Genomic DNA, 27,924 nt, shown 5'->3' with positions numbered 1-27,924 from the left:
AAACATTTAACTAGTTTACTATGGAGTAGAATGTTTAAAAAACTGAAACTGAAGAGCTCTGTGTAAATTCACTTTTAAGACACGGTAAAGTTCAAATATATATGAAGAAGAAACAACAGCACATTTATAGACAGTACTTGAAAGTAATGTATTCTTCTAACTACTTAAGAAGTTTTATAAAGAGATCACTACAGGCCATTTTTCTTTCAGGCATGTTGTTCTTACTGCTGAGGAGCAGCTATTGTTACAGTCTATAGCAACCAGAAGACTTTACAGCAGTTTAAATTTCAGATCTATGGGTGAATAATTATAAAAATGTCTGCCAGTGAAGTTTAAAGGAACGCATACTGTGAAGTAATTTACAAGACATAATTTAAATAACAAATTGTTTTTACATGTGCTGTCATGCTCTATGCAGGATGAAAATGTTTTTTCCCTTTTTCTTTTGGCTATTCATACTGATCTCATAGGATTTTCTTTAAAAGAAATACAAAAATTCTTTTCACAATTCCAAAAAATATATGGTCATGATGAAATGTTTTTTGTTTTTGTTTTTTTGAGATAGGGTCTCACTCTGTTGCCCAGGCTAGAGTGCAATGGGTGTGATCTCGGCTCTCTGCAACCTCCTGAGCTCAAGTGATCCCCCCACCTCAGCCTCTCAAAACAGGTGCATGCCACCACACCTAATTTTTTTTTTTTTTTTTGGTAGAGACAAGGTTTCACCATACTGCCCAGGCTGGTCTTGAACTCCTGGTCTCAAGTGACCTGCCTGCCTCATCTTCCCAAAGTGCTGGTATTACAGGAGTGAGCCACTGCACCTGGCCTGTTGTCTTTTTAAACTATTTAAGAGTTCTATTGAAGAAATATCTACTATATGCATTTATAGTTTTACTTAAATAAAACAATTTACCAAAAAGACTCTCCTTTCCCAGAATGAGAATATATTCTAGTCAGTGATATGAATAAAATTTATTTCAGGCTTTAAAAGGGTTAATTTGCTAACAGAATCATCATATATAAATAAATACATTATATTCTAGCCATTACAAAATCCAGACTAACATATTTTCATTGTAATTCAGAAAACACAGATTTTTCTGCATACTCTCCTTAGCTTATTTTGATTATTTTGGTTTTCTTTTAAAAAGAGGACTTAATATATCAAGCCTAGTGTTTTAAATCAAACACTCACCATTAAAAACCTCATTAAATTCTCCAGGAGGGGCATGAATGATGAATTTTGCTGCTATACGCACCTAAAACAGAAAGAAAGATATAAATGTTCCATATCACAGGCTTCTGCTAAAATAAGCACAAAACATGCAAAATTATACTATTTCAAAGCTCTACTGAAAATGGCTTAAGATTTTTAAATACAGTGATACTTTTTCACTCAATCACCTTAAGATCACTACTGTTTCAATAATTTAATATAATCACAACATACAGACTGAATGTAGATAAAATATACAATACTGAATGAATAAAGATTCAAAGCTGCCTACGGATAAACAATTTCTTGTTTTATTTAATTTTTTATTTTTTGAGATGGAGTCTCACTCTGTTACCCAGGCTAGAGTGCAGTGGCACAATCTCAGCTCACTGCAACTTCTGCCTCCTAGGTTCAAGTGATTCTCTTGCCTTAGCCTCCCAAATAGCTGGGACTACAGGTGCGTGCCACCACGCCCAGTTAATTTTTTGTATTTTTAGTAGAGGTGAGGTTTCACCATGTTGGCCAAGCTGGTCTTGAACTTCTGACCTCAAATAATCTGCCTGCCTCAGTCTTCCAAAGTGCTGGGATTACAGGTGTGAGCCACCACATCTGGCCTATTTTATTTTATTTCATTTTATTTTTTGGAGGCAGGGTCTTGCTCTGTCACCAGGCTGGAGTGCAGTGGTGTGATCTTGGCTCACTGCAACCCCTGCCTCCTGGGCTCAAGCCATCCTCCTACCTCCATCTCCCGAGCAGCTGGGACTACAGGCACATGCCACCACACCTGGATCATTTTTTGTATTTTTGATAGAGAAGGGATCTCACTATGTTATCCAGGCTGGTCTTGAACTCCTGAGCTCAAAGGATCCTCCCATCTCAGCCTCCCAAAGTGCTGGGATTACAGGCGTGAGCCAGTACACCTGGCCAACAATTTCTTATAAGCAATTTTATTTCTTCTAAACTAAAGTGAAAAAAAAATCAATCACAAAATTTTCTATGTGTGAAGACAAGACGCATTTAGGTATAAATAAAATGAAGAACAATGATATACATATTTGATTAAAAACTCACAAATTAGTAAAACATGTAGAAAAAAAGGAGAAAGGAAAAGTCTAAGTTCAAAAGGTTTAACAGGAGACCTGACCAGATCTTAGGAAATCTTAGTTCAAAGACAAGTAGGAGATTAAACATCAACAGGTGTGCTAACAGGCATATTTTAAGAGAATAAAGCCTATTTTGATAAAGAGATTAATCACCAATGAAAATGTATCTGAGAGGGTAGATGATGTGCCCAACATAATAGTTTAGTGAAAGCACCTTAAGTATGTATAGGAGCCATCCAATCACACTACATGGTACCTCTGAATAAGTTGAGGTACCATGAAAGTGAGTCCCTGAAAGTGTAGTCCTTAGGCAAGCACCCTCAGCAGCACCTTGTCAAAAATGCAAATTCATTGGCCCCAGACCAACTGACTGAATCAGAATCCCTGGAGACAGGTCCTGGGAAACACCATTTAAACAACATTTCCAGGTGATTTTTATGCACATTCAAGTATTCACTGTATGAAGGGACCATCCTTGGCAAAAACAAAGCCTTGGTTTATTTTTATATCTACCACCTTGATAGCACTATCATTGCTTTGATGTAGAAACTAAAAATAATGGAAATAAAAGGAAATGGCTGTGTTATGTTTGTATATGTGTTATGTGTGCATGTACACGTATCTAAGCACAGATACCGTTTTCAGAGGAGAGAAACATGGAAAAAAGGTATAGATGGCTAGAATGAAGATGTTCCTAGTTAGAGGTCACATCTATGACAAGGCCTTCAAAACGTTAGAAAACGTCTATTTAAGACAAAGGGAATGTTTGTAGTTTTGAACTTGAGAAGCAGCATTTTGTAATTAATAGAACTTTAGGTTCTGGAATCAGACTGACAGTTACCTAATCTCCTCTGCTTTAGCTATCTCACCTAAAAAGTGCATATAAAATAGTAACTAGCTCATAGAATTTTTGGGAAGAGTAAATGATCTCAAGTACTTAGTAAGCACTAATTTAAATACCATTTTTTGTTATCATCTTATCATCTTTTTATCTATCTGGTATCTGACAACAATCATAGATTCTGCTTCAAACTTCTTAGTGTTCCAAACTAATGTTGACTGATAGCTTCAGGGTGGGGCTGGTCACTGAAAGACGAGGCAAGATTAGAGGGCTGGGACTTCTGACCCACCTCCTAACTTCCACTCCAGGGAGGGGAGAAGGGCTGAAGGTTATGTTTATTACCAGTCGCCAATGGTTTAATCAATCACGCCTACATAATAAAGCCTCCATAAAAACCCATAAAGAGGGTTTGGAGAGCTTTGGAAGAGCTGAACACATGGCGGCTCCTGGAGGGTAGTGTGCTTGGGGAGAGCATGGAGGCTCTGATCCCCTCCTCCAAACCTCACCCTATGCATCTCTTCATCTGTATCCTTTACAATAAACTGGTAAATGTAAGTAAGCATTTCCCTGAGTTCTGTGGGCCACTCTAGCAAATTATTGAACCCGAAAAGGGGGTTGTGAGAATCTGGATCTATAGCGGGTCAGTCAGAAGTTCCAAATGCCTGGACTTGCGACTGGTGTCTGAAGTGGGGGAAGGAGCAATCTTGGGGACTCAGCCCTCCACCTGTGGGATGTGACTATCTCCAGGTAGCTCCAGGTAGATGGCATTGGAATTAAATTACATGACACCCAGCGGTGTCCACTGTAGAACTGATTGCTTGATTTTTGGTGGGGGACCCCCACCTCTTCCCACCAAACACTGGGTCACAGAAGTGTTCTGTGTTGATTGTTGTGCTGAGTGGGAGAACAGAAAAAAAAATAGGTGTTTTGTTCACACACAGACATGATACCAAAACCATGATCCATTAAAAAAAAACAAAAACAAAAAGAAGACTGGTAAACTGGACTTATTCAAAATGTAAAACCTGCTCTGTGGAAGACTTCTGTTCTGTTAAGAGAACGAAAAGACAAGTTTATAAACTGGAGAAAATATTATCAAATTGCATATTCAACAAAAGATTTTTATTCAGAATATATAAAGTACCCTCAAGACTCCAAAAGTAAGAAAACAGTAAGCAGAGGACTTGAATAGACACTCCGCCGCCAAAGAGGATATATAAGACAGGTAAGTGCACAAAAAGATGCTTAATATCATTAGTCAGTAGAGAAATGAATATTGAAATCACGAAATGCTACTACATACCTAATAGTATGGCTAAAATAAAAAGGACATAACACCCAGTGCTGGTGAGGATGCAGAACAGGAACTCTCATACATTTCTGTGGAAATGCAAAATCATTCAACCAGTATGGAAAACAGTTTGGCCATTTCTTATAAAATTAAGCAAGCACACACCATAGGACACAGCAATCCCACTCCTAGGTATCTACCCTTCAGAAATGCAAACTTATGTTCATATAAAAACTTATTCATAATTGCTCAAAACTGGAAATAATCTACCACCCAAATGTCCATAAATGGGTGAACAGACAAATAAACCATGGCATATCTACACAATGAAATATCACTCAGCAATAAAAACGAACAAACCATTAATATATGTGACAACTGGAATGAACCTCAAAAGCATTATGCTGAATGAAATAAGCCAATCTCAAAAGGTTACATAGTAACTCTATAGTATTCACTATCTATGACATTCTCAAATAAACAATATTAGAGCAATGAAGAAAAGATGGATGGTTGCTAGAAGCTGAGGGGTGGGGAAGGGGAAGGGTGTGACTACAAACAGAGAAATGAGGGGGGAAAAAGAAACAGAGTTCTGGGGTTGATGGAACTGTACTAGTATGTATCTAGATTTTGGTAGTGATTACATTGATCTATATATGTGCTAAAAGTCATCAAAAAAGAGTACTCACTATATGCTAATTGAAAAAATAAAAATTTTTATGTGTTTTCAAAATATATTGCTTCTAAAACATTTAAGAGTACTATTAAAAGGTAAAGTATAAATCGCAATTTTAAAAAGGCAAGGATAGAGTAGGGTATAGGCCACTGTGCATGCCAAACATACACTGGAGTCTATTATGATTACGTAAATATCTTCATTTCCTTATCCCCTTTCTGCCCCATCCCTTCCTATTGAGAGAAGGAGTTCAGAAGTATTTAAACTGAAGTCTTGATCACTATCACAGGCAAAAATTAAAAATGTGATAACACTTTTAGAATTTTGAGGTAATTATTTTTAATACTCCTAATGACTTATACAAACACTACCTATAAAACTGGCTAAATTAAATTCCTGATAGCAAGCAGTATACATATAGCATATTTAGTAATGCATTTAACTAGTTGAGCTTTAAAAATTTTAGTTGTTTCCAAAAAAGGCAATATACCATTTAGAATTTTCGTCAGCTCTATTCTGGGTTTTCACCAAGAAAGCAAAAATGATCTGTACTGCATTTTTATCCTACGAACTTATTTGCCATTGCTGTTGCACTAAATGTACACAGTAATCAAAAGGTATTACTGGACTTCCACAACATCCAAAGTGAATGGTGGGTCAAAAGTACCACTAAGGGTTGGGAGGTCAAGGGAGCAGACTGGCTGAGAACCCCAAACACAATGTGGATTAAACTAGCCGTGCCTGAAATACTTTAATCTGGTTCTTTCTGAATTTCAAAAGGTAAGAATCTGACCTTTGGATTTCTCAGGCCCTAGACAAAAGAAAGGATGTCTCTCACAGTAAAAGTCTGACTTGTCTTCCTAAGAAGACATTGTTCAACCATCCAGGTATTTTTTATCCACTGCTACAGACTCAACATTCCTCCTCGCTGACTTTAATTTAAAAAATTATTTATTCTAGCTCATTTCTAAATGCAAAAAAGAAAAAAAAAATACCAGTTAACAAGAATAGGTAGGTCCCAAGAGTAGAATTTCTGAAAATAATTACAAATGTATTTCCTTAAAGTTTATCTAACAAACATGGAGGGTAAGTAAATACATTCTATTTACCCTTGGGAATTATAGCTTTTTTAAAAGAATCTAGTGAATTATTAGATACATTTCTAGGCCCACTGCTAAATCTTTTTTTTCCTTATCCACCATCTTCCTCCACATGTTATTCTTCAAAGTCAACTCTGGACAAACTGGAGTCAAAATCACAAAAGAGTTGTTAGTTTTATTTTATTTCTAATCTAATTCTGGATTTTCGGAGCATGGTTTTGTTGGGGACCAGTGGCTACAGGTGGGAGATTAACTCTATCCCTCCATGATAAAGTCCCTGGCAGCTGACAGGCATACCTCACAACAATCACATCAAGAAGTATAGAGTAGTTTTGAAAAGTTAACCTATAGAGATTCAAGTATAACCTGAGTTAAATCTTGAAATTACATTTTTTCACTTGATTCCAAATATTATGTGGTATAAAATATACACATAGGTAACAAATGTAACATAAAAAATATGCTCCATTCTATTGCGCTTCTTGTAGAAGCACACATCACTAGTCACTATAAAGCGACCTACACAGAAGATAAAATTGGGGTGTTCAAAAAATATCCAAAATACATGTAAGCCCTGAGAAAAAAAATAATTTCTGCCCATCAACTGTCTGAGACAATACAAAAGTATTACTGTCAAACATTATTTTTTCGTATCTTGTTTTTCTTATGGGCTTACTTTTTTGGAAAAAAAAATAATAATAATAATTATTCAAGCAACCCATTACATAATGGTAGTAACGAATGGTAACCCACAGAATAAAACAAGAATCTATGAGTCCATACTGGCATAAAGAAATAAACTAACAAATGGAAAATGAAAAGCTCTTCATCATAGAATTCCAATTAATAAATGTAAAAGGAGGGACTGAATTAGAAAACCACCTTGGGTGACCACCGCAGTAATTCTTGCAAGCAAAAAATCATCAAGGGAGGCTAAAGCTGGTGGGCAGAATAATAAAACAACAGGATATTTACATGGTTTGTAAGTATCTTTCCAGGTGACACTTAAGTACTAAAGAATAGTAATTTTACATTGAGGAAACTTGCCATACACCACCTTTACCAAATGATCAAAGTTATCAACAGTAATAAGAAAAACTGAAAAACTGACATCATGTGCCCCCTGAGAGTATACACTGAGAACATATCACTTCTGTGACACTCCTGCCAAAAATTCATAGGCTGAATCTAATTATCAGGAAACAAACTAAACTTGAGGGACAGCCTATAAAATAATCAGTCTGTACTCTTCAAAAGAGTTAGGGTCATGAAAACTAAACAATGCTGAGAAACTGTTCCAAATTAAGCAAGACCAGAGACATTACAACAAAATTCAATGTGATTCTGGTTTAGATCCTGGACCAGGGGGGTGGAGGGGAAGGTGCATTAGTGATGTAATTTGTTTGTTTGTTTGTTTTTTTGAGACAGAGTCTCACTCTGCTGCCCAGGCTGGAGTGTAGTGGTGCAATCTCGGCTCACTGCAAGCTCTGCCTCCCGGGTTCATGCCATTCTCCTGCCTCAGCCTCCCAAGTAGCTGGGACTACAGGCACCCACCACAATGCCCGGCTAATTTTTTGTATTTTTAGTAGAGACGGGGTTTCACTGTGTTAGCCAGGATGGTCTTGATCTCCTGACCTCGTGATCCGCCCATCTCGGCCTCCCAAAGTGCTGGGATTACAGGTGTGAGCCACCATGCCCAGCCTGATAATTGTACTGTAGTTTTGTAAAAGAATGCCCTGAATACAGTCAAGTATTTAAAGACTGGGGAAAAAAATTCCTTCTCTACTCTGAGGTTGCATGGTTTCTCCTGTATTTTTTCCAACTTTAAAGTTTTGCTCTTTGTATTTAGTTCTTCAATCTGTCCAGGATTGATTTTTGTGTCTGATGTGTGACAGGGCTCTATTTCTTTTTTATTATACTGTTACATGGATAAAAAGAAGTTAGCAGTCATCATTCAAGTAGTAATTGTAAGAATGTGACTTCCTCAAGGAAGTCCTAAATATTCAAAAATATCAGCAGGCAGCAAGAAGTGATGTTATTCTAGAATTTAATAGAGGCTTTGGTTAACACTACAAAAATATCCATGTAAGTAATGTGAAAGCAAATTAATATTCCAATCCTCCTCACCAACTGACTTTAAAGACTTTCCATGGTCACTGTGGTGGATCATGCCTGTAATCCCAGCACTTTGGGAGGCCAAGGTGGGCAGTTCGCCTGAACTCCGGGGTTGGAGACCAGCCTGTCCAATAGGGAGAAACCCTGTCTCTACTAAAAATACAAAACTTAGCCAGGTGTGGTACTGGGCACCTGTAATCCCAGCTACTCAGGAGGCTGAGGCAGGAGAATCGCTTGAACCTGGGAGGATACAGTGAGCCGATACTGCACCACTGCACTCCAGCCTGGGCGACAGAGCAAGACTGTCTCAAAAAGAAAAAAAAAAAAAAAAAGGGCAGGTTACAGTGGCTCACGCCTATAATCCCAGCACTTTGGGAGGCTGAGGCGGGTGGATCACCTGAGGTCAGCAGTTCAAGACCAGCCTGGCCAACACGGTGAAACCCCGTCTCTACTAAAACACAAAAATTAGCTGGGCACGGTGGCAGGTGCTTGTAATCCCAGCTACTTGGGAGGCTGAGGAAGGAGAATTGCTTGAATCCGGGAGGCAGAAGTTGCAGTGAGCTGAGAGCACGCTATTGCACTCCAGCCTGGGCAACACAGTGAGACTCCCTCTCAAAAAAAAAAAAAAAAAAAATCAAGTTAAATAATTCTGGATTAAATAGAGGATTCTAATTACTTGAGATCTGATAAATTAAAATGTAAGTTTACAATTATTTGAACCAACTCATGATTTTTGAAACTCAAAAATAAACTGTTCTAGTTTAGACTTTATAATAAAGCAAGACAAATGAGTACGTTTTTGATATGTCATCTATGGTTAAACATATTTACCTTCATTTACTTTAAAAAAAATTGGCCAACTTTCCAGGCCCTCTGCTTTCAAAATCCTCAAAGTGTAGCACTGACTTAGTCTGGGAAGAAAAAAAAATAAGGGCGGGAGAAACTGCCTATATACTCCCATATCTGAGTGCTTAGAATGGTGCCTGGCAAATAGCAGACCCTCAAATATTAGCTGAATAAATAAACATTTAATCTCCCTTCAAGGCAGAATCTGTTTACTCTGCCCCATACTCTGTACTCAGTAGCTACTGATTACAGGTTGAATAAATCTATAAGCACGAATAAATTCCTATTTATTCAAAATAGTGAGGGAATGTAGTATTTCAATGAAATGAACATTTTGAGAGTTATCACTAATGAAATTCTGTAGATCAGGGGTCCCCAACCCCCAGGCCACAGACAGGTACCAGTCTGGGGCCTGTTAGGAACCGGGTCACACAGCAGGAGGTGAGCAGTGGGCAAGCAAGCATTACCACCTGCACTCTGCCTCCTGTCAGATCAGCAGCAGCATGAGATTCTCATAGGAATGCACACCCTACTGTGAACTGTGTATGCGAGGGATCTAGTTTGTGCACTCCTTATGAGAATCTAATTAATGCCTGACGATCTGAGGTGGAAAAGTTTCATCCCGAAACATTCCCCCATCCATCCCCACCCCGCTAGCCCCTGTGGAAAAATTGTCTTCCATGAAACGGGTCGCTGGTGCCAAAAAGGCTGGGAACTGCTGCTGTAGATAGATGGTTTTCAAATAATTTACATTCAAAAATCACAAAAACTTATCCTAATAAAAAGAAACAGTTTGGTGTAATGGTTTACAGTATGATCTCTGGAGCCAGACTGACCCAGGCTGGATTTCTAACCTCTACTAGTCATTAGCTATGTGACCTCGGGTGAATAAATAATGTTAGCTATTATTATTAGCAGCAATAGCAGTAGATAAGAAGTATGCCTGCATTAGCATAGTCCCAGTATTCTTTTCTTTCTTTTTTTTTTTTTTGAGACAGAGTCTCGCTCTGTCGCCAGGCTGGAGTGCAGTGGCACGATCTCCGCTCACTGCAACCTCTGCCTCCTGGGTTCAAGTGATTCTCCTGCCTCAGCCTCCTGAGTAGCTAGGATTACAGGCACGTGCCACCACGCCCGGCTAATTTTTGTATTTTTAGCAGAGATGGGGTTTCACCATGTTGGTCAGGCTGGTCTCAAACTCCCGACCTCGTGATCCACCAGCCTTGGCCTCCCAAAGTGCTGGGATTACAGGTGTGAGCCACTGCGCCTGGCCAATATTCTTAAATATAGACCTGGAATACAGACATTTTCAAGTGATCATATGTTAGTTTATTTGTGCCCTACACTGTTCAAGAGTGGCTTATGCCCATGTATTACTGTGTTGTCTGCAGTGCATTCACTTCCCATACATCAACATCCTTTCTTCTTACTTGGGATGTCACCCTTCTCCCTCCACTTGACCCTGCTCACTTCAAACACCAGTAATAGCAACACAGGAGAGAAAGATGGTGGCAATGTGCAGTTAAGATGTGGGGCTTTACATAAGCAAAGGCAAATGATCTGTAGCCAAGATTTTGTTTTTATTTTAACTTCTGTAAACCTCAGTTTTCAAAGGTAAAAACTAAGGGAGATGACACGCATCATTATTTCTCAACTCTTATACCTCAGGCCCTAATAAAATATTATCTGTGATTATTCTGATATAGCTGATATTACCCTTAATTTATGAAAGAGAAAACAGAGATCCAGAATTAAGATCTGAACGAAGTCTCTAGATGAAGTCCTCGGCTTTTTACATAGCTGCCTCCCAATACAGCATAAGTCTTCTATGATGATTCTTTCGTGAGGAACAAAATAAATCTCTAGGTAATCCATTTCCATTGCTTCCATCATCACCACACAGTAACTCTGAAATGTACACACCTATCATAACCTCATTCAAGATAAAGATCCTATCCTTTTTCTAACTATAATTTATCTGTTAGAGATCTCCATCAAAATGCCTCAAAGATACCTTGAACTTCTCATTCAAATGTATTGCCTTCTGTTCTGATAAAATTATTGCCACTACATAGAAATCATTCCGCACTTCTCTCCTACAGTCAGTCACATGATCAGTGAGTGTCTCTTGCTCAAGTCCATTCCCCTTTTATTTGATTCCATTCCATTTTATTCGGACCCAGGCACTTTGTTCCTGGATTGTTATAAAGCTGTCCTGCCTCTGGCCTCATCTTTCTCCAAAATTCATTTTCTACCTTGCCACCAGCCTGGTATTTTTCAATGCAAATTCTGATTTTTCTTCCCTGTCAAGATCACTCGATGGTTCCCCAATGCCAACGAGATTAAGTTCAAAGTCTTTAGCATGATATATAAGGCTCTTCTAAGGCTGTAAAATATTAACTGTTAACAGCAAAAGCTCTTAAATAACATTAAGCAGGGATTCAGACTACAGCTCCACTGCTTACTACCTGCATGACCTTAAGCAAACTAAATTCAGTTTCCTAACTAGCAGTAAGTGAGATAATACACTTAGAAAAGTGCTTGGCACAGAGTAAGCACTCAAATAATAGCTATTACTACCTTTGCAATCTTTCTGCCACTTTCTAGCTCCTACAACCCATCCATTGTTTCTCATCCCACATATACACAGAACTGGAGCCTTATCACTCCATTAGGTCTCTCAAACAAGAACTCGTCTTTCCTCTTGCCATATCACTTCATATACATGATTTGGCCATCTTTTATCTACTGTGGCGAAACTGCACACAGCAGCAGAATATCTTAAACTTTGCAAAGTATCAGAAGAAAAGGTCATACAGAAAGGAAAACTCTAAGATCAAATTATACTATTAAAAACTTCTTGATATATTATTTAGTACAGCAATCATTAGCAAATACCTTTGATAACTGGCTAGCACTATTGAGACTTGTGGTTTAAAGCCTAAAATTAAGGCTCAATATTACGTGTGCCTTGACACTTAGGGAAAACAGGGAGAGCCCTGAATGGCCTAACTGCAAGTTCTCCTCACTCTGCTCCCACAGATAAGGTCCCCTAGCCAAACGATCTTTTATCACAGGGAACAGACACAGTTCCTTCTTATCCCTGAGTAGCAAGCTTTGGGTCCCTGCCAGCCCTTGGAATTATCAAACAATGAATGGATCAAGTCCTGAGAACCAGGGATCACTCCACCCTCTTGATACTAAAGTGTGCCTCCTACAGTCCCTGACTGTTCACTCCGTTCCCAAGCACAACTCCCATGTGGGCCTGCGTGGTGTGCTGTCTCCTCTCTCCTGGGCTGCTGAGTATTTGCGATTAATAAACTGCTGTCAATCTCATCTGTCCAGTGTCAGGTTTTGTATGTTTTGTCAACCCCCCAATTCCAGGGCAAGAACCAACCCCTCCCTCACCAATGGAATGAAGAGGAGGCAATTAAAACAAGATCTCACTTACCCTACTGGTGAAGCCTGAATTTAAGATACGTAACTGGGGACATATCAAGGCACACAGGAAGCAAGGAACTCAGATACTTAAAAATATGTTTTAAGAAAGCAAATAAGGTGACATATACTCTAAACATTAGAAGAGAACATGCGATTCTCCACAGATCATATTATTTTTATCTCAGACATAAATTTACAAGTGTGGTTATCTAGTTTCCTATCAGCCAACGGATGTGAAGGGAGGAGAGAAGTGGTTGACATACAACATTTTATCAAAGGAAGATCTGAGCCAACCTGACAAAGGCTGCAGAAAATGAAGTTTCTTCATAGGAACGAAAACATTACAAACTGAGCCCTGAAATTCAGGAGCCAGTCAAACCTCTTGAGTGCTCTAAACATTTTTTTTTTTTTTTTGAGACGGAGTCTCTCTCTGTCACCCAGGCTGGAGTGCAGTGGCGCGAACTCTGCTCACTGCAAGCTCCGCCTCCTGGGTTCATGCCATTCTCCTGTCTCAGCCTCCTGAGTAGCTGGGATTACAGGTGCCCGCCACCACGCCTGGCTAATTTTTGTATTTTTAGTAGAGACAGGGTTTCACTGTGTTAGCCAGGATGGTCTCGATCTCCTGATCTCGTGATCCGCCCGCCTCGGCCTCCCAAAGTGCTGGGATTACAGGCATCAGCCACCGCGCCCGGCCTCTAAACTTCTATGTAACTGAATTTTTATTGAAGAATGCAAGTTTACATCAATAAACACCTCAGATGAAAATAATGATCAGAACTTTGAGTTATGGGATAACATAAACATTTTAAAACGTCCAATTTGGCCAGGTGCCATGGCTTACACCTGTAAAATCCCAACACTTTGGGAGGCTGGGATGGGAGGATCACTTGAGGCCAGCCTGGTCAACATGGTGAGATCCTGTACCTACAAAAAAAAAAAAAAAAAAAAAAAAAAATTAGCCAGGCATGATGGTGAGCACCTGTGGTCCCAGCAACTTGGGAGGCTGAGATGGGAGGATCACTTGAACCTGGGAGGTCAAGGACATAGTGAGCCGTGACTGTGCCACTACACTCCAGCCTCGCTGACAGAGCAAGACCTTGTCTCAAAAACAAAAAATTAAAAAAAAATCCCTCCAATTTATTGCAAATCTACTGAGACTTTGGAAGTGATCAAGTAACTGGGAAAGATTTTATGGATATTGCTAGTGGAGTGAAAGAAAATGAATTAGAAGCTCTTATATCAATTTTAGGCAATCTTCTTTCACTCGTTTCTACTCCTCGACCTGTAGAGAACTCCTTGTTAGTACACAAATTGGGAAGATAAAATTAATTTATTAAATAGTGAGAAATGGTCTTTGATGGAGCAAATTAGAAGACCTAAAATGGCCATCCTCAAAAATGAACACTTTGCCATTTGGTAGTTTGTGATTCCATTCAACCTTCTTTGGAATCCCTACAAGAATCTGAAGAAAGTGAACAGAATTCAGTCATAAACAGTTCAGGCAAGGAAAGAAAAAAAAAAAAAGGATATTCATCTTTCAAAACCAGATAATGTTGATTCCACTTTTTTTGTCGGGGAAGGGATGGGATCTCCCTCTGTTGCCCAGACTTGGAGTATACTGGCATCATCCCCACTCACTGCAACCTCCACCTCCTGGGCTCCAGTGATTCTCCCACCTCAGCCTCCCAAGTAGCTGGGATTACAGGTGAGCACCGCCATACCTGGCTAATTTTTGTATTTTTAGTAGAGACGGGGTTTCTCCATGTTGGCCAGGATGATCTCGAACTGCTGACCTCAAGTGATCCACCCACCTTGGCCTCCCAAACTGCTGGGATTACAGGCATGAGCCACCGTGCCCAGCCTAATTCCATTATTCTTAGAGAGAATTCCCCAGTCCCTTCTCTTAGGAGAGAAAGGAAAGAATGCTATTTTTTCCATCAAGTAAAAGCACAGTTCACTTTGATAAACCCCACAGAAACTGTCTTCTGCTTTCCACTATGCACTACCTTCTTTTTGTCAAGTGTCAGGAGATGTCGCTTAGGATCAGAAGTGTCTCTGACTGCAGTGAAAAACACCTTCTGCTGATGCTTGGATATTGCTTGCTATACATTGTACTTGACATGCTGCTGGCAAAGACAGAGACACTGACGCCCTCAGATTGTATACAACTGCCTACATCTTGAATCTAAAAAGAAAAATCAGCTTCTCCACATTCTTTCTAATACGATCAAGAGGCCAGATAAAGAGCCAAGGCAAGTGATACTAACTGGTGTTACGGCATTCACACATCATGTCGGACCAACACATGCAGAAGCTGAACATTTACCACAGTGATAGGAAGAGGTGAGTCACAAAGACCCAGAAAGGACACTACTTGTAGCTAAATCCTGTGGAGTAGTGGTGCCTTACTTTCCTCAAGAAGTTCCTAATGCCCTGGTCCTCCATAAATGGAAGGTAAGGCATATTTGATATGAGAAGCTGTGATCAAAAGCCTTGGTATCATTATGGGATACCCTGATGAACCAGGGAAGTATCAGCAGGTTTTTGAATTGTTGCCTTTGGCCTTGAGTGATATCTCAGAAAAAGCAGTGAGTGCAAAACATCTAGTACTTTTAATGGCCTATGATACTTGGAATATAGAATTTGGAAATGTACAATCTTACACCTACATTGCTGAATAAGACTGAAAAACTTATCAGGGAAAGAGAACAAAGGGAAGGAGGGCTGGATGAACATAAGCTTCACATGTATCTTTCTGCCTTGCAATCCTTGACTGTGTCACTCTTTGCATTAATGGTACAGAATGTACGTTTCTCAAGCAAAGACACGCTCCATGGTGAAGTACCACAGGTGGAAGTGACTGGGTTCCCTCAGCCTATGTCACCTCTTCAAGATGTGTTTATTACGGGAAGTCAGAAGCAATTGGTAGTGCTACTTCAGTTTTATAATTACCATCTAGAACATGAGGGTACAACCTGAGAGTTTACTGTGGGTTGTCAATCATTACCACAATTTACAGAAATAGATGGCAAAATTAATGTTACTTCACCTGCCTATGTCCGTGAATTCTCCAGATTGTTCTAGTGCCTTTGCTGAACATTTGGCAACATGTTTTCAAACACTAAGGTAAAACTTGAGTTCCAGGAGATTTTAAAACTGTCTGAAGGAAACAATTCCTTAACAGGAAATAGAGTTCTCACCAAAGCAGCTATAAAAATGGTAAACTAACAAAAATTAAAAAATTTTTTTTTAAACCTTAAGCAAGGTTTAAAGGAGATGAAACTAGAAAAAGCAGACAACGTCTGTGCATGGGAGCACACATACATGTACACACATACACACCACCAAAAACAACAACAACAACAACAAAAAACAAAACCCCCAAACAGCCATCTAGAGCCATTAACTTTAGAGGCAAAGGACCCTGCACTCTCCAGCAGTCCAAAGGTACACTACTATGGGAAATAGCTATACTAAAAATGACTCACCATTTAGCTTAAATTCAAATTTACTGAGGCATCAGTATTTTATCTGAGAATCCTACCTACAGCCCCTATAATTTCCACATGGTATGGGCCGCCATGATCAAGGAAGCAGATATTAGGGTAGGAATTTTTCAGATATGAACGGCGGTCAGACTCACCTGGAAAGCTTGGAAAAAATACAGATTCCCACCCTCTATTCCAGACCCAGTGATTCTATCTCCAGAGAATGGGGACCTAGAAATCTATGTTTTAGAAAATCTCTCCAGGTGATTCTGAAGCGTGACCAGATACTGCACCCATGCCCTATAAGCGACTTTAGGTGTAAAATTTGAAGTGTCTAGTCTTCTTGAGAAATGACTTATAGGTTTTACTTGATTCTCAAGAAAATGTAACACCAAAAAGGGTCACTGCTTTAGACACTGGTAGTAAAATTAAAGGAGCCACTATGCACTTTTCCACTTCAACTAAAAGAATTATTTGAAGTTGTTTTCCACAGCTCTCTAAAAAATGGCTATGTCTTTTGAGAACTAGAGGTAAAACCAGAGGAAAAAAACACTTTTTTGAACTTTATGACATTTAAATAGTTTATGACCAAGTGATCACTATCACATGTCTGTGCGTCAGGTGAATTTATCTTAATATGGGTAAACGCAAGAGTGGTAATTTGTTTTAATAAGTTTTCCTCTAAATTTTTTTCCTTTATAATTATCATTTTGATTGGTAATTAAAAACAGGGCCCACAGCACTTAACCTAAAACTGGGTCATCTAAAGAACTCAACATTGATTCTTCTTTAAATATGTTTTTACCATTTATTTAAAATATGAAGAAACCCATGAATCCAAAGTAGGCATTATCATCAACTAAAAGGAATTAAGTTATGTAAACTATTCTTTATCTTACATTTTCAATTTCCTTTTCCCTTCTGAATCATTCCCCTTATACACCCTAGAATGTCCTCTTACAAAAAAAAAAGTATTCTTAAAATGAAATAGCAGGAAAAAACAAAGTAGTAATACATACTTTTCTCTTTTGTTTCACTACCAATTTTTTTTCAAGAATAATTTGTACTTACTGTCTCCACTCCTCATCCTTTAGTCAACATTTATTGAGCCCCTAATACAGTGATACAGTGAGACTCAATCCTAGTTGCACATTCAGATCACCTGGGAAGCTTTAAAACAACAACACCAACAACAACAACAAAAAGGGAATTACAGATACTCCAGGCCTCACCCACAAGAGGAGCCTGTGTGTTCATTTTGTTTATAAACTCTCCGGTTGATTCTAATGTGCAGCCAGAGTTGAAAATCACTGATTTAATACAGGCTAGGCACTCTACTGGAATTACAAAGATGATGAAGACATAAGGCCTGGCCCTGAAGAACACAGGAAATAAGGACAACAGGTAAATTTATTAAAATTGGTAAATGTTATAACAAAGATAAGTACAAATTGCTTAGGGAGCAGAGATATGTCAGGATACAAAAGAAGAGAAGAAAGTCCTTGAGTCTGGTTATCCAAAGATGAGTAGTTTACAATGCAAACAAGACTGAAAGGCCGTTTCTGGAAAAGGGAAAATACATACATACTTTTTATTATAGACTCCGGTTATCTGGCTTATGTCTCTCCACTCCTTGCTCCAAACACTAGTAAAATTATTCTCTTGAAGGCCACTAATCCCTAGTCCACCACTTAAATAGCCTTAACTGCACCAGTTTCCTGTCTGTACAATGAAGATAATAACAAGGTTATTCTGACAATTAATAGAGAGAATACATGTTAAAGTGCCTGGCATAGAGTAGGTATAATTTGTTTCTCATTCCTTTCTCTTAAATCCAAAGGCTTTTTTCAATCTCATACTCCTTAATCTCTGCAACACTGAGCACTACTCCTTCTTGAAATTCTCGTCACATTCTGTGACCTGAGCACCTACTCTGTGCTAGCTATCAATAGGTAACACTTCGACTTCAAGGGTTTCTCCTCACCTTTAGGTCTCTCTCCACTTCTTATTCCTCAAATCAAAGTATAAAGTATACGCTTCCTGCCCTCTCCTCTTTCCCATGTCTAAGCTTTTTGTCCTAAAGGGCTTATCCCATCTCGCTTTAACCCACAAAAAGAGGATTCTCAAATCTCTATATAATCTCTGGAGCTGACCTCTTTTCCATGCTGTTTCTCTATCTCCGTATCTGCTAGGCATTTTCACATAGACAATGACTAGCATCTCAAACTCAGTACAACCAAAACTAAATTCACCATTATTCCTCCCAGCTGTGTTTCCTCTTTCCTGTGTTCTCCAGTTGTTACTAGTGATACCAATTCCCAGTCATCCAGACTTTAATGTTCACAGTTTTCTCTGACTCACGCCTTTCCCCTATATTCACTTATCAAGTCTTCTTGATTCCAACTCTAAAATCTATTGGCGATCTTTTTTCCTCCATTTCTTGTGGGACGAACTTAAACCAGGTCCTAAAGTCCACTTAAGCCAAGTTCTCAACTGTTCTTACTAGCTCTAATCTATCTAGACCCATGGGTCTCAACAAGGGGTGAATCTGTCCACCAGGAGACATTCTGGATTGGTAAGCCTGGGTTATGGTAGTGGCATATCATGTGGGCCAAGGATGTTGCTAAACACCCTACAACGCACAGGATGTCCACCCGCCCAACAATATCTGGCTCAAACTGTCAACAGTGCTGAGGTAGAAAAACCCTGACAGTGAGCTGTTAAACAGCACAATTCACCTTTGCATCTCTTATTTTAAAAGTACCAAAGATAGAGTAGACACTCAACTATTTAACTGAATTCTTTTTACACAAAACTCGCTGCCTGCTTGTTCCCACTTTCCTGTTATTTTTCCCTATGTTGTGCTCTCTGGTATGAGCTTGACCCCAACTGATGTTTACCATGCCCCTAGGCAGAAGTAGCTTTTCTATCTTCTAAATTTTTAGACCCAATTTAGTATGTATATTACATATGTCCAATTCCTCTTCGAACCTAGTTTTTCATTGTATCTACCTTCCAGGTGATCACTACACTTTAGTGAATTTAAAACTTAATCTATGCTGTCATTACCGCTATTCACAAATATTCCAATTCTCCTCTTCTGCCCTGACCTTTCTGAAATTAGGTTTATACATGTAACTTGTTTTAGCTAACTGAAATCTGAGCAGAAGTGACGTGAGCTCCTTCCAGCTACTCAGAAGGCTGAGGCAGGAGAATTGCTTGAACCCGGGAGGCGGAGGTTGCAGTGAGCCGAGATTGTGCCACTGCACTCAAGCCTAGGTGACAGAGTAAGACTCTGTCTCAAAAAAACAAAACAAAACAAAAAAAACAAGTGTGCAATTCATTCCATTTCCTTCCCACCACTGCAGTGACTGAGAAAAAAGTTTAGATGGAAGCTCTCTAACCAACTGGAACGCTAAATTACTTCCCTGAGCAGGGCTCTCTGCTGACCCACGCTAGACATACATGGAATGAATGAGATGCAGTACAAAGCCTCCACATTCAACACCCTTGTGCTGAGATTTTAGGAGTTTTGTTACTGAACTATATCCTTGCCTATCCTGATTCACAATCAACATAAGATGCATAACTTTATGTACCACTAAAAAAGGAAAAACGCTACCAATGAAATATTACAAGCCATTGATTGTACAATGCAGCCTGATTTCAGAGATCTTAAAATATAAAAAAGTATCAGTACTGAAATCAGTGAAATATGGTATATTTGGTAAATGAATGAAGATGGAGGTAAATGGATTTCAAAAGTCATTTCCAGTAGAAACACTGAATTAGAATGTATAAGAAAAGTTCTCAGCCATTAGATGCATAGTGAAACATGTAAATATGTCATAAGAGCAAGAATGTAAAAACTATACTTAATCCTCAAAATAAAATTTATGAAATACTCCTTTTTTGAAACAGCCATGGGTATTTTTATGGAACCTGTCAAGAGAGTGGTTTTCAGAAGACAAAGACCCCATTTTCTTTGATATGCATGAATCTCTTATTTAACAAATTATTGCTATAATAACTTTAACAAATTTTTGCTTCAGGTGACTGATTAGGCTTTTAGGTCATAGCTTGGAACCACAGATCAAGTTTTGGCATCCTGCTTTTAAACCTTAAAAATTATTTTAGATTCTCTGCTCTAACTGTTTTCATATCTGTATTCTCACACTAACATGCAATTATTCTATCTATTCAACTACTCATGCAAAAATGGCTCCCAAATGCACTGAAAATTTACTACAAATTTACTTTAATGTGCAAAGTCTGAAAAACTCCACTAATGTTATAGCTGCTATCAAGTTCCTGTCTGCAACAGAAATTTTTACATTTTATTGGTGAAATAACAATTTATCTATAGAGTAGAATTAGGAATGAATATTGTCCACATTAATAGCTTTCTTCTTGAGTTTACCTTCTCAATAATAAGAATTTTTTTTTTAAACTTTTTGAGATGGAGTCTTGCTCTATCGCCCAGGCTGGAATGCAGTGGTGCGATCACTGCTTACTGCAACATCCACCTCCCAGGTCCAAGCGATTCTCCTGCCTCAGCCTCCCGAGTAGCTGGGACTACAGGTGCACAACACCACGCCCAGCTAATTTTTTGTATTTTTAGTACAGACAGGGTTACACCATGTTGGCTAGGCTGGTCTCGAACTCCCTACCTCAGGTGATCCACCTGCCTCAGCCTCCCAAAGTGCTGGGGTTACAGCTGTGAACCACCGCGCCCAGCCAATAAGAACATTTCTAATTTTACATTAGTATTATGAAATACAATGGCGGCTTATATTGTTTTTACATACACAAAATTTCTGAAGCCAGTCACTGAGGGAGAAGTATATAAACTGCAAGTACAGCCATCCTATTCATCACATGGTAGAGTAACAATAGATGCTAAAGACGACATTATGTCTGCACTTAGGAATTCCAATGGAAAAGGGAAAAAAACGGTAAGCAAATAACTATTATGCAAAATTGTATTTAATACTAACGATCTCTATTGTAGAGTTCAGATGAGAGGCTAAACTAGCTGTGTAATATAAGCTAAATCTTGAGAGATGACTGAGATTTTCACGTTTCAAAAAAGGGGACAGACCTGGGAGCAGGGCCAACACTCAAAGTAGATGAAAAGTCATGAGCAGAGAAAAATAACTACCATTTATTGTGTGCTTACTACATGCCAAGCCCATTTAGACTTATAACAACTTAATGAAGAAGGTACTTACTACCACATTCTAACATTTCAGAGCAAACTGAGGCTGAGAGATTAAATAATTTATCTGAGGTGCTAGAAATGGACCAGTGGCTGGGCGTGGTCGCTCACGCCTGTAATCCCAGCACTTTAGGTGGCCAAAGCTGGCAGATCACCTGAGCTCAGGAGTTCCAGACCAGCCTGGGCAACATGTCGAAACCCCGTCTCCACTAAAAACACAAAAATTAGCTAGGCACGCAGGTGTGTGCCTGTAGTCTCAGCTACTCAGGAGGCTAAGACAGGAGACTTGCTTGGGCCTGGGAGACGGAGGCTGCAGTGAGCCAAGATCGTGCCACTGCACTCCAGCCTGGGTGACAGAGTGAGAATCTGTTGCAAAAAAAAAAAAAAAAAAAAAGACAGAGAGAAATGGACTAGTATGCAGCTCTCTGTAGTCTCTCTAAATTCACAGCACGATTAAGTAACAATATATATTGAAAATGTCAGAACTATTTAGGTTAAAATGGAATACAAGGCCATGAATACCATTTTAAGAGCCTGGCTTCCTTGTAAAGGCAACGGAGGATCCAGGCACTAAAATTTTGAGAGTAGAGAAATGACATAATAAAGCATGGCTTAGATACAGGAAACAGGAGGGATTAGTCTAGAAACTTTCTAGTAAAAGCCTAACAGTGGCAAATATAACAGAAGGGAAGGAACAGATATGAGACATTTTTCTTGACTTTACTTCTTAACTGTTGGCACAAAACAAGTATAATCAAGTTGCATTCTGTTTGTACAGTGAAATTTTGTTACCAAACATTATTTAATAATCAGGTCAATGCAGAGATAATAAACCAAGTATTAATATAAATGAATTAACTTTTCAAGCAAGAAATACATTATTTGTATAATACATAATTTGACAATGGAAGTGACAACTTTTACCAGTTGACTGTAAGGTACAGGGCCAAAAAAAGTTAGAATAAATCTGAAATTAAAAACCAGGATGACTGGAATAATGGGAATAAAGATATAATGAGAAAAATTATCAAGAGAAGATAGATTATACCCCCCTTTGTGTGAGAGGAAAGAAGATGGGCGTTTATAAATTTACTTCTAGGCAAGCTCCATTTGAACATACCTAATTAACCATCTCCAGTGAACATGACTAGCAGATAAAAATCTGACCAGTAATCAGGAAAGAAGTTAGTGCTACAGCTGTGTACCTGGGAGACAACTGCAAAGACCTAAAAGTTGAAGCTATGGGATAGATTATTGTAATCACTGAGGTAAAGAGTTACAGGAAGAAAAAAGAACTTTCCCATCAGTAACTAAGTGTATTCCTTCTGGAACCTGAATCTCTCATCCAGAGAGAGGTTTCGGAACGGGTCTTTTCAATTGAGCCTTACACCATAATTTCATATAATTTCAAATTCACAAAAATGCTTTACTGTACAATACAGCTGACCCAGGAATGAAAATGAACTGTTTTTTTGCCTAGGGTTTCTGTAACTATGTAAAAAAGTCTATGGGAGGCCGGGCTTGGTGGCTCATGCCTGTAATCCCAGCACTTTGGGAGGCTGAGGTGGGCGGATCACGAGGTCAGGAGATCGAGACCATCCTGGCTAACACGGTGAAACCCTGTCTCTACTAAAAATACAAAAAATCAGCCAGGCGCAGTGGCGGGCACCTGTAGTCACAGCTACTCGGGAGGCTGAGGAAGGAGAATGGCGTGAACCCAGGAGGCAGAGCTTGCAGTGAGCCAAGATAGCGCCACTGCACTCCAGCCTGGATGAAAGAGCGAGACGCCGTCTCAAAAAAAAAAAAAAAAAAAGTCTACGGGACACACTATAGCAAGCTAAGAGCTTTAAAGAACTTCTTTGTGTTCTTCAGCTAAATTTATTTCCTATTCACCCAGTGGCCAAAGGAGAAAAGGTTATTAAACTTCATAGTGGTATCCTCAAAAAGCAATTGTGTATGATTTTAAAAAACAAAACTATTATTCTAGATTGATTTCTAAAATGCTTCCTACCAGTAACATAACACATTTAAATGTGTTAATAAGAAGCTTTATTCTAAAATGATCAAGACAAAAATTTAGAACCTAACACTATTTGCTTGGTATTACTTTTTTAAAAAGGGCTAGGAATCATGGCTCATGCCTGTAATCCCAGCACTTTAGGAGGCCCAAGTGGGAGGATCGTTTGAGCCAGGAGTTTGAGACCAGCCTGGACAACATCGTGAGACCTTGTCACTACAAAAAATTTTTTAAAATTTGCTGGGTGTCGTGTCACGCCTGCCTGTACTCCCAGCTACTTGGGGAGACTGAGGTGAGAGGACTGCTTGAGCCCAGGAAGTTGAGGTTGCAGTGAGCCATGATCACCACTGCACTCCAGCCTGGGTGACAGAGTGAGACCCTGTCTAAGGAAGAATCAATGTTTCTCCTTTTTCAAAATAAGCTGTCAACAAATTAAAAATGAAGAGACAAAACCAGAAGAGGTTCTTACCAATTTTGTTTAAGAAAGCATAATGTCTGCTGGGCATGGTGGCTCACGCCTGTAATCCCAGCACTTTGGGAGGCTAAGGGGGGGGGTGGATCACCTGAGGTCAGGAGTTCAAGACCAGCCTGGCCAACATAGCGAAACCCCGTCTCTACTAAAAATACAAAAATTAGCTGGGCATGGTGGCATGTGCCTGTTATCCCAGCTACTCGGGAGGCTGAGGCAGGAGAATCGCTTGAGCCCGGGAGGCAGAAGTTGCAGTGAGCCTAGATTGCACCACTGCACTCCAGCCTGGGCGACAGAGTGGGACTCTGTCTCAAAAAAAAAAAAAAAAAAAGAAGAGAGCATAATGTCACAAGAACATCAACCTTGGACTAAGACAAACTTTAAATACTACCTTCATCTTGACTGTCCTTGGGTGAACTACTTAAAGCTTTTGAACCTCACTCTACTCATCTGTGAAATGGTAATAGAACTACCTCTTACAACAACAAATTAAGTAATGAATGTATCTAACTGAGCCAAGCATATATAAAGTATGGTACTAGACACATCTTAACAGCTTCTCTTCCTTAAATTTGCAATCTAGAATGGAAATTTCAAAAACTTAAAAGTATTCAAAACTTAATATTTTTTTTTAGAGATGAGGTCTCGCTATGTTACCAGGCTGGTCTACAACTCCTGGGCTCAAGCGATCCTCCACACCTTGGCATCCAGAGTAGCTGGCATTACAGGTGCAAACCACCGTGCCCAGCTTGAGAGCTTATTTTTGAAAACTACCAATAAGGCAGTAGAACGCGTAATATTAAAATATCACTTTTAAGTCCTCTCTGTTTTCTGATCCCATACTGGACACATCCTCCTCCCCCAAAATGAAAATAACCTTTAGATATCTCAAGTGACAAGAACGTTAAAATTTCACTTTACTGGTTACTTGAATTTAACCTAAAAGTTTTGTCAGTTTTTAAATTAGTAAATATAGTGATGAAATTTATATGTAAAATATCTACATAATATTCTTACAAAACACCAAAAATCAAATTAGAATTTTCATTCATTTAACCATAAAACATTTTGCTACTAGGCGGCGCAGGCTTTACGACACACAACCTCCTCATTCCTCTTTATGAAGCTTAGTGCCCTGAGAGTGCCAGATAATAAGGCATCCTGTTATCTCATTTTTAAAAAACTTTTTTATTTTAGGCCTTTACAACACATGGCAGGTCTATATTAACTCCCACACCGAATAGTCTCTCTCCAGCTAGATTTCTAGCCACTTGAGCTACTAATAATCACTTAAGAATGGTAGAATAAAAACACGACAATCTCTTTTTAAGCTTTTTAGCACGACTCAATTTTAAATATGTGTTTGTGCACTCCCGTACACTTTCAGTCACCTACATAGGGTTATTTACCAAGATTATACATTGAATACTGTACAGCAACTTTTGTGGATACAGGGATCTGCCTACTGGGTCTGCGGGCTATGGAGACGTTGCTCGCCCCCATTTTGTTATTGTATTATCACTTTCACCGAAGAACACAAGAGAAAAAAAGATTTCCGAAAATAAAGATGAGGCTAACTTCTGACCATTCACATTGGGAATGGGACAGAACCTTCTATTTCGGTGCAAGAACACAGCATATAAAAACATCTAGAGCAGAGGGTCCTAAATGAAAATATCCTCAGACTTACATGAAGATTTCTTAAACACCACAACATAGCTAAATGTACCTGTATTTTCCTGCATTGGCTGTACTGCTTTGAAATTTAAAAATGAAGCACTCTTTAACGAAGAGTGGACATTTCCAACCCTGCAACTAACTCATTCCTATGTTCTGTCAGTTACTTCTAAGGGTCCTTTCCGAGAAATAGTCAAAATTAGCAGGGTTCTCCCCTATCCCATCACCCTCGGGAATGGGACGTTCCCAAAAGCCAAACGAAAGGGGCGAATTAAGAGAGCAGCAGTTCAATGAATTATTCCATTTCTCGTTTTAAATATCTGAGAACTTAAGTCGTTCATCTGGTACCATTGCTGTCACAGCATCTAATATACAGTAAAAGGAGTTGCACATTTTCCCCTCTTCGGAAAAAGTCCTAGCAGGAAGGTGAGGTGCCACCAAATCGACCCCTGGGGGGGCTGCTGCCAACGTGGGCAGAAAACAACTATGGGGAGGGGGTCGTCTTTTTGTGAGCAACTCCGCTGCCTCCTGGGGAACATGGGAGCTGCAAAGCTTACTGCTAGAGCCACGAAAGGAAACAGAGAAGGAGGGAGACAGGCCTCCATGGGGAAAGGAAAAAAAAAGGAAAAACCATAGAGAATCAGAAAAGGAAGCATTTTGCTTTGAGAAGGGGGAAGTAGAAGGGAGAAGTGAAGGTCTGCTTCCTAAGCGATTTTTCCCTTCCCCTCACCCGCCGCTAAACTCACAGGCCAGGCCGCCGCGCTGGGCACTGCCCTTGGGCCGCTCCCAGGCACGGACGCAGACCCCTTTGCGTCCCTGGTCCCCCGGTCCCCGGCCTCCGGAGGAGGCCCCGCGGCCCGACAGCAGGAGAGGGTCCTGGGCAGCCGCCGCCCTCCCCCGCGCCCGCGCCCCCGCCCGCCGTCGCCCGGCTCCCGCTTCCTATTTTCGGAGTACACACCCTACAAGGAGCGGAGCGAGCAGGCCTGGCAGAGACCTGCCCCCGCGCGGGGCCTCGGGTGACGGACAGGGGCAGGCACTGGGCGCAGCAAGGATGGGGGAGGAAGGGCAGCCGAGGGCAAGGCCAGCTGCGGGCCAATGCCCTTCCCCCGCGACCAGACTCCGGGCCCACCCGCCCGGGCTGTGCCGGCTCCTGACAGCCCGCGCCGTCGCCCCCGCGACTCTTACCTTCTCTTCATCAGACAACTGCTCCTCCAGATCCGCCATCTTCCTTCTGGCGACAAACCGCGGCGGCGGCGGCAACAGCGGCCACCTGACTTCCCCGTTTCCGTGCGGTCCTCAGCGCCGCGCACCCCCGCTAAGGGAGGGGCCCGCTGCTCAGGCCGCCGCGCACGCGCCCCGGGAGCCCCGCCTCCCTCGACCCGGCACTCGCGGACTGAGCGCGGCTGTGCGCGTGCGCGGGCGCCTGGTGGCCGGGCGGGGGACGGTGACTCGCCGGGCCGCCTGCTGCAGGCTTGCTAGCATCGTGAGTGTAGCGTTCTCTCCCCACAGTGACCATATGGGCTCAGTCTGCGATGAGTACATTCTGAGCCCTTCATTATGTTTCCATCAAGTCCTGAACTCTTCATTATGTTTCCATCAAGTCCTGAACTCTGCCAGCTAAAATGTGAAAAGGTGTACAAATAGAAGCCTTTTAAACATTGTTTTTTCAAATATTAGAGAAGATAGTCTGCTTTCATTAAAATACACATCACGACCCGCTCCATAATTGAAAGATTGCTCTTGATATACTCCTTTATTCATCCAACAAATATTTTTTGGTCTTTAACTGGGTGCGGGGCACTGTGTTAGTCTCTGGGGATACAGTGTTGAGGGGGGAAAAAGCAAGCTAGACATGCATGTTCATAGCAGCACAATTCGCAATTGCAAAGAGATGGAACCAGCCTAAGTGTCCATCAACCAATGAGTGGATAGAGCAAATGTGGGTATGTACACCATGGAATACTACTCAGCCATAAAAAGGAACGAAATAATGCCTTTGCAGCAACTTGGAAGGAGCTGGAGGCCATTATTCTAAGTGAAGTAACTCAAGAATGGGAAACCAAATATTTTATGTTCTCACTTATAAGTGGGAGCTAAGCTATGAGGGTGCAAAGGCATAAGAATTATAAAATGGACTTTGGGGACTGGGTAGGGGATAAATTACTACGTATTGGGTACAGGGTACGCTGCTCAGGTGATGGGTGCACTAAAATCTCAGAAGTGACCACTAAAGGACTTATCCATGTAACCAAAATCCACCAGTACTCCAAAACTGTTGAAATAAAAAGAGAAACTTCCGTTCTCAAGAAGCTCATTTTCTACTCATTAAACAAACATATATTGAGCAGTTGGGGCCGGGCGCGGTGGCTCAGACCTGTAATCCCAGCAACTTGGGAGGCCTCAGTGGGCAGATCATCTGAGGTCAGGAGTTC

The 27,924-nt window shown here is 40.3% G+C and overlaps 1 protein-coding gene across 1 annotated transcript in view; it reads right to left on the bottom strand.

Moving 5' to 3' along the window:
• CAPZA2 (capping actin protein of muscle Z-line subunit alpha 2) overlaps positions 1–26,725 on the bottom strand; it is a 56,373-nt gene extending 29,648 nt beyond the window's left edge. Inside the window, 2 exon segments of the mRNA NM_001133451.1 lie at positions 1,193–1,256; positions 26,678–26,725. Of these exon segments, the coding sequence (NP_001126923.1) occupies positions 1,193–1,256; positions 26,678–26,716 (103 nt within the window). The 5' untranslated portion in view covers positions 26,717–26,725.
• Between the last annotated feature and the right edge of the window lie 1,199 nt (positions 26,726–27,924).

This window comes from Pongo abelii, chromosome 6 (genome assembly GCF_028885655.2).
Source record: "Pongo abelii isolate AG06213 chromosome 6, NHGRI_mPonAbe1-v2.0_pri, whole genome shotgun sequence".
Taxonomy (NCBI): Eukaryota; Metazoa; Chordata; class Mammalia; order Primates; family Hominidae; genus Pongo; species Pongo abelii.
Note: the sequence above shows the minus strand (reverse complement) of the source record. Positions and strands in the feature narration are given on the sequence as shown.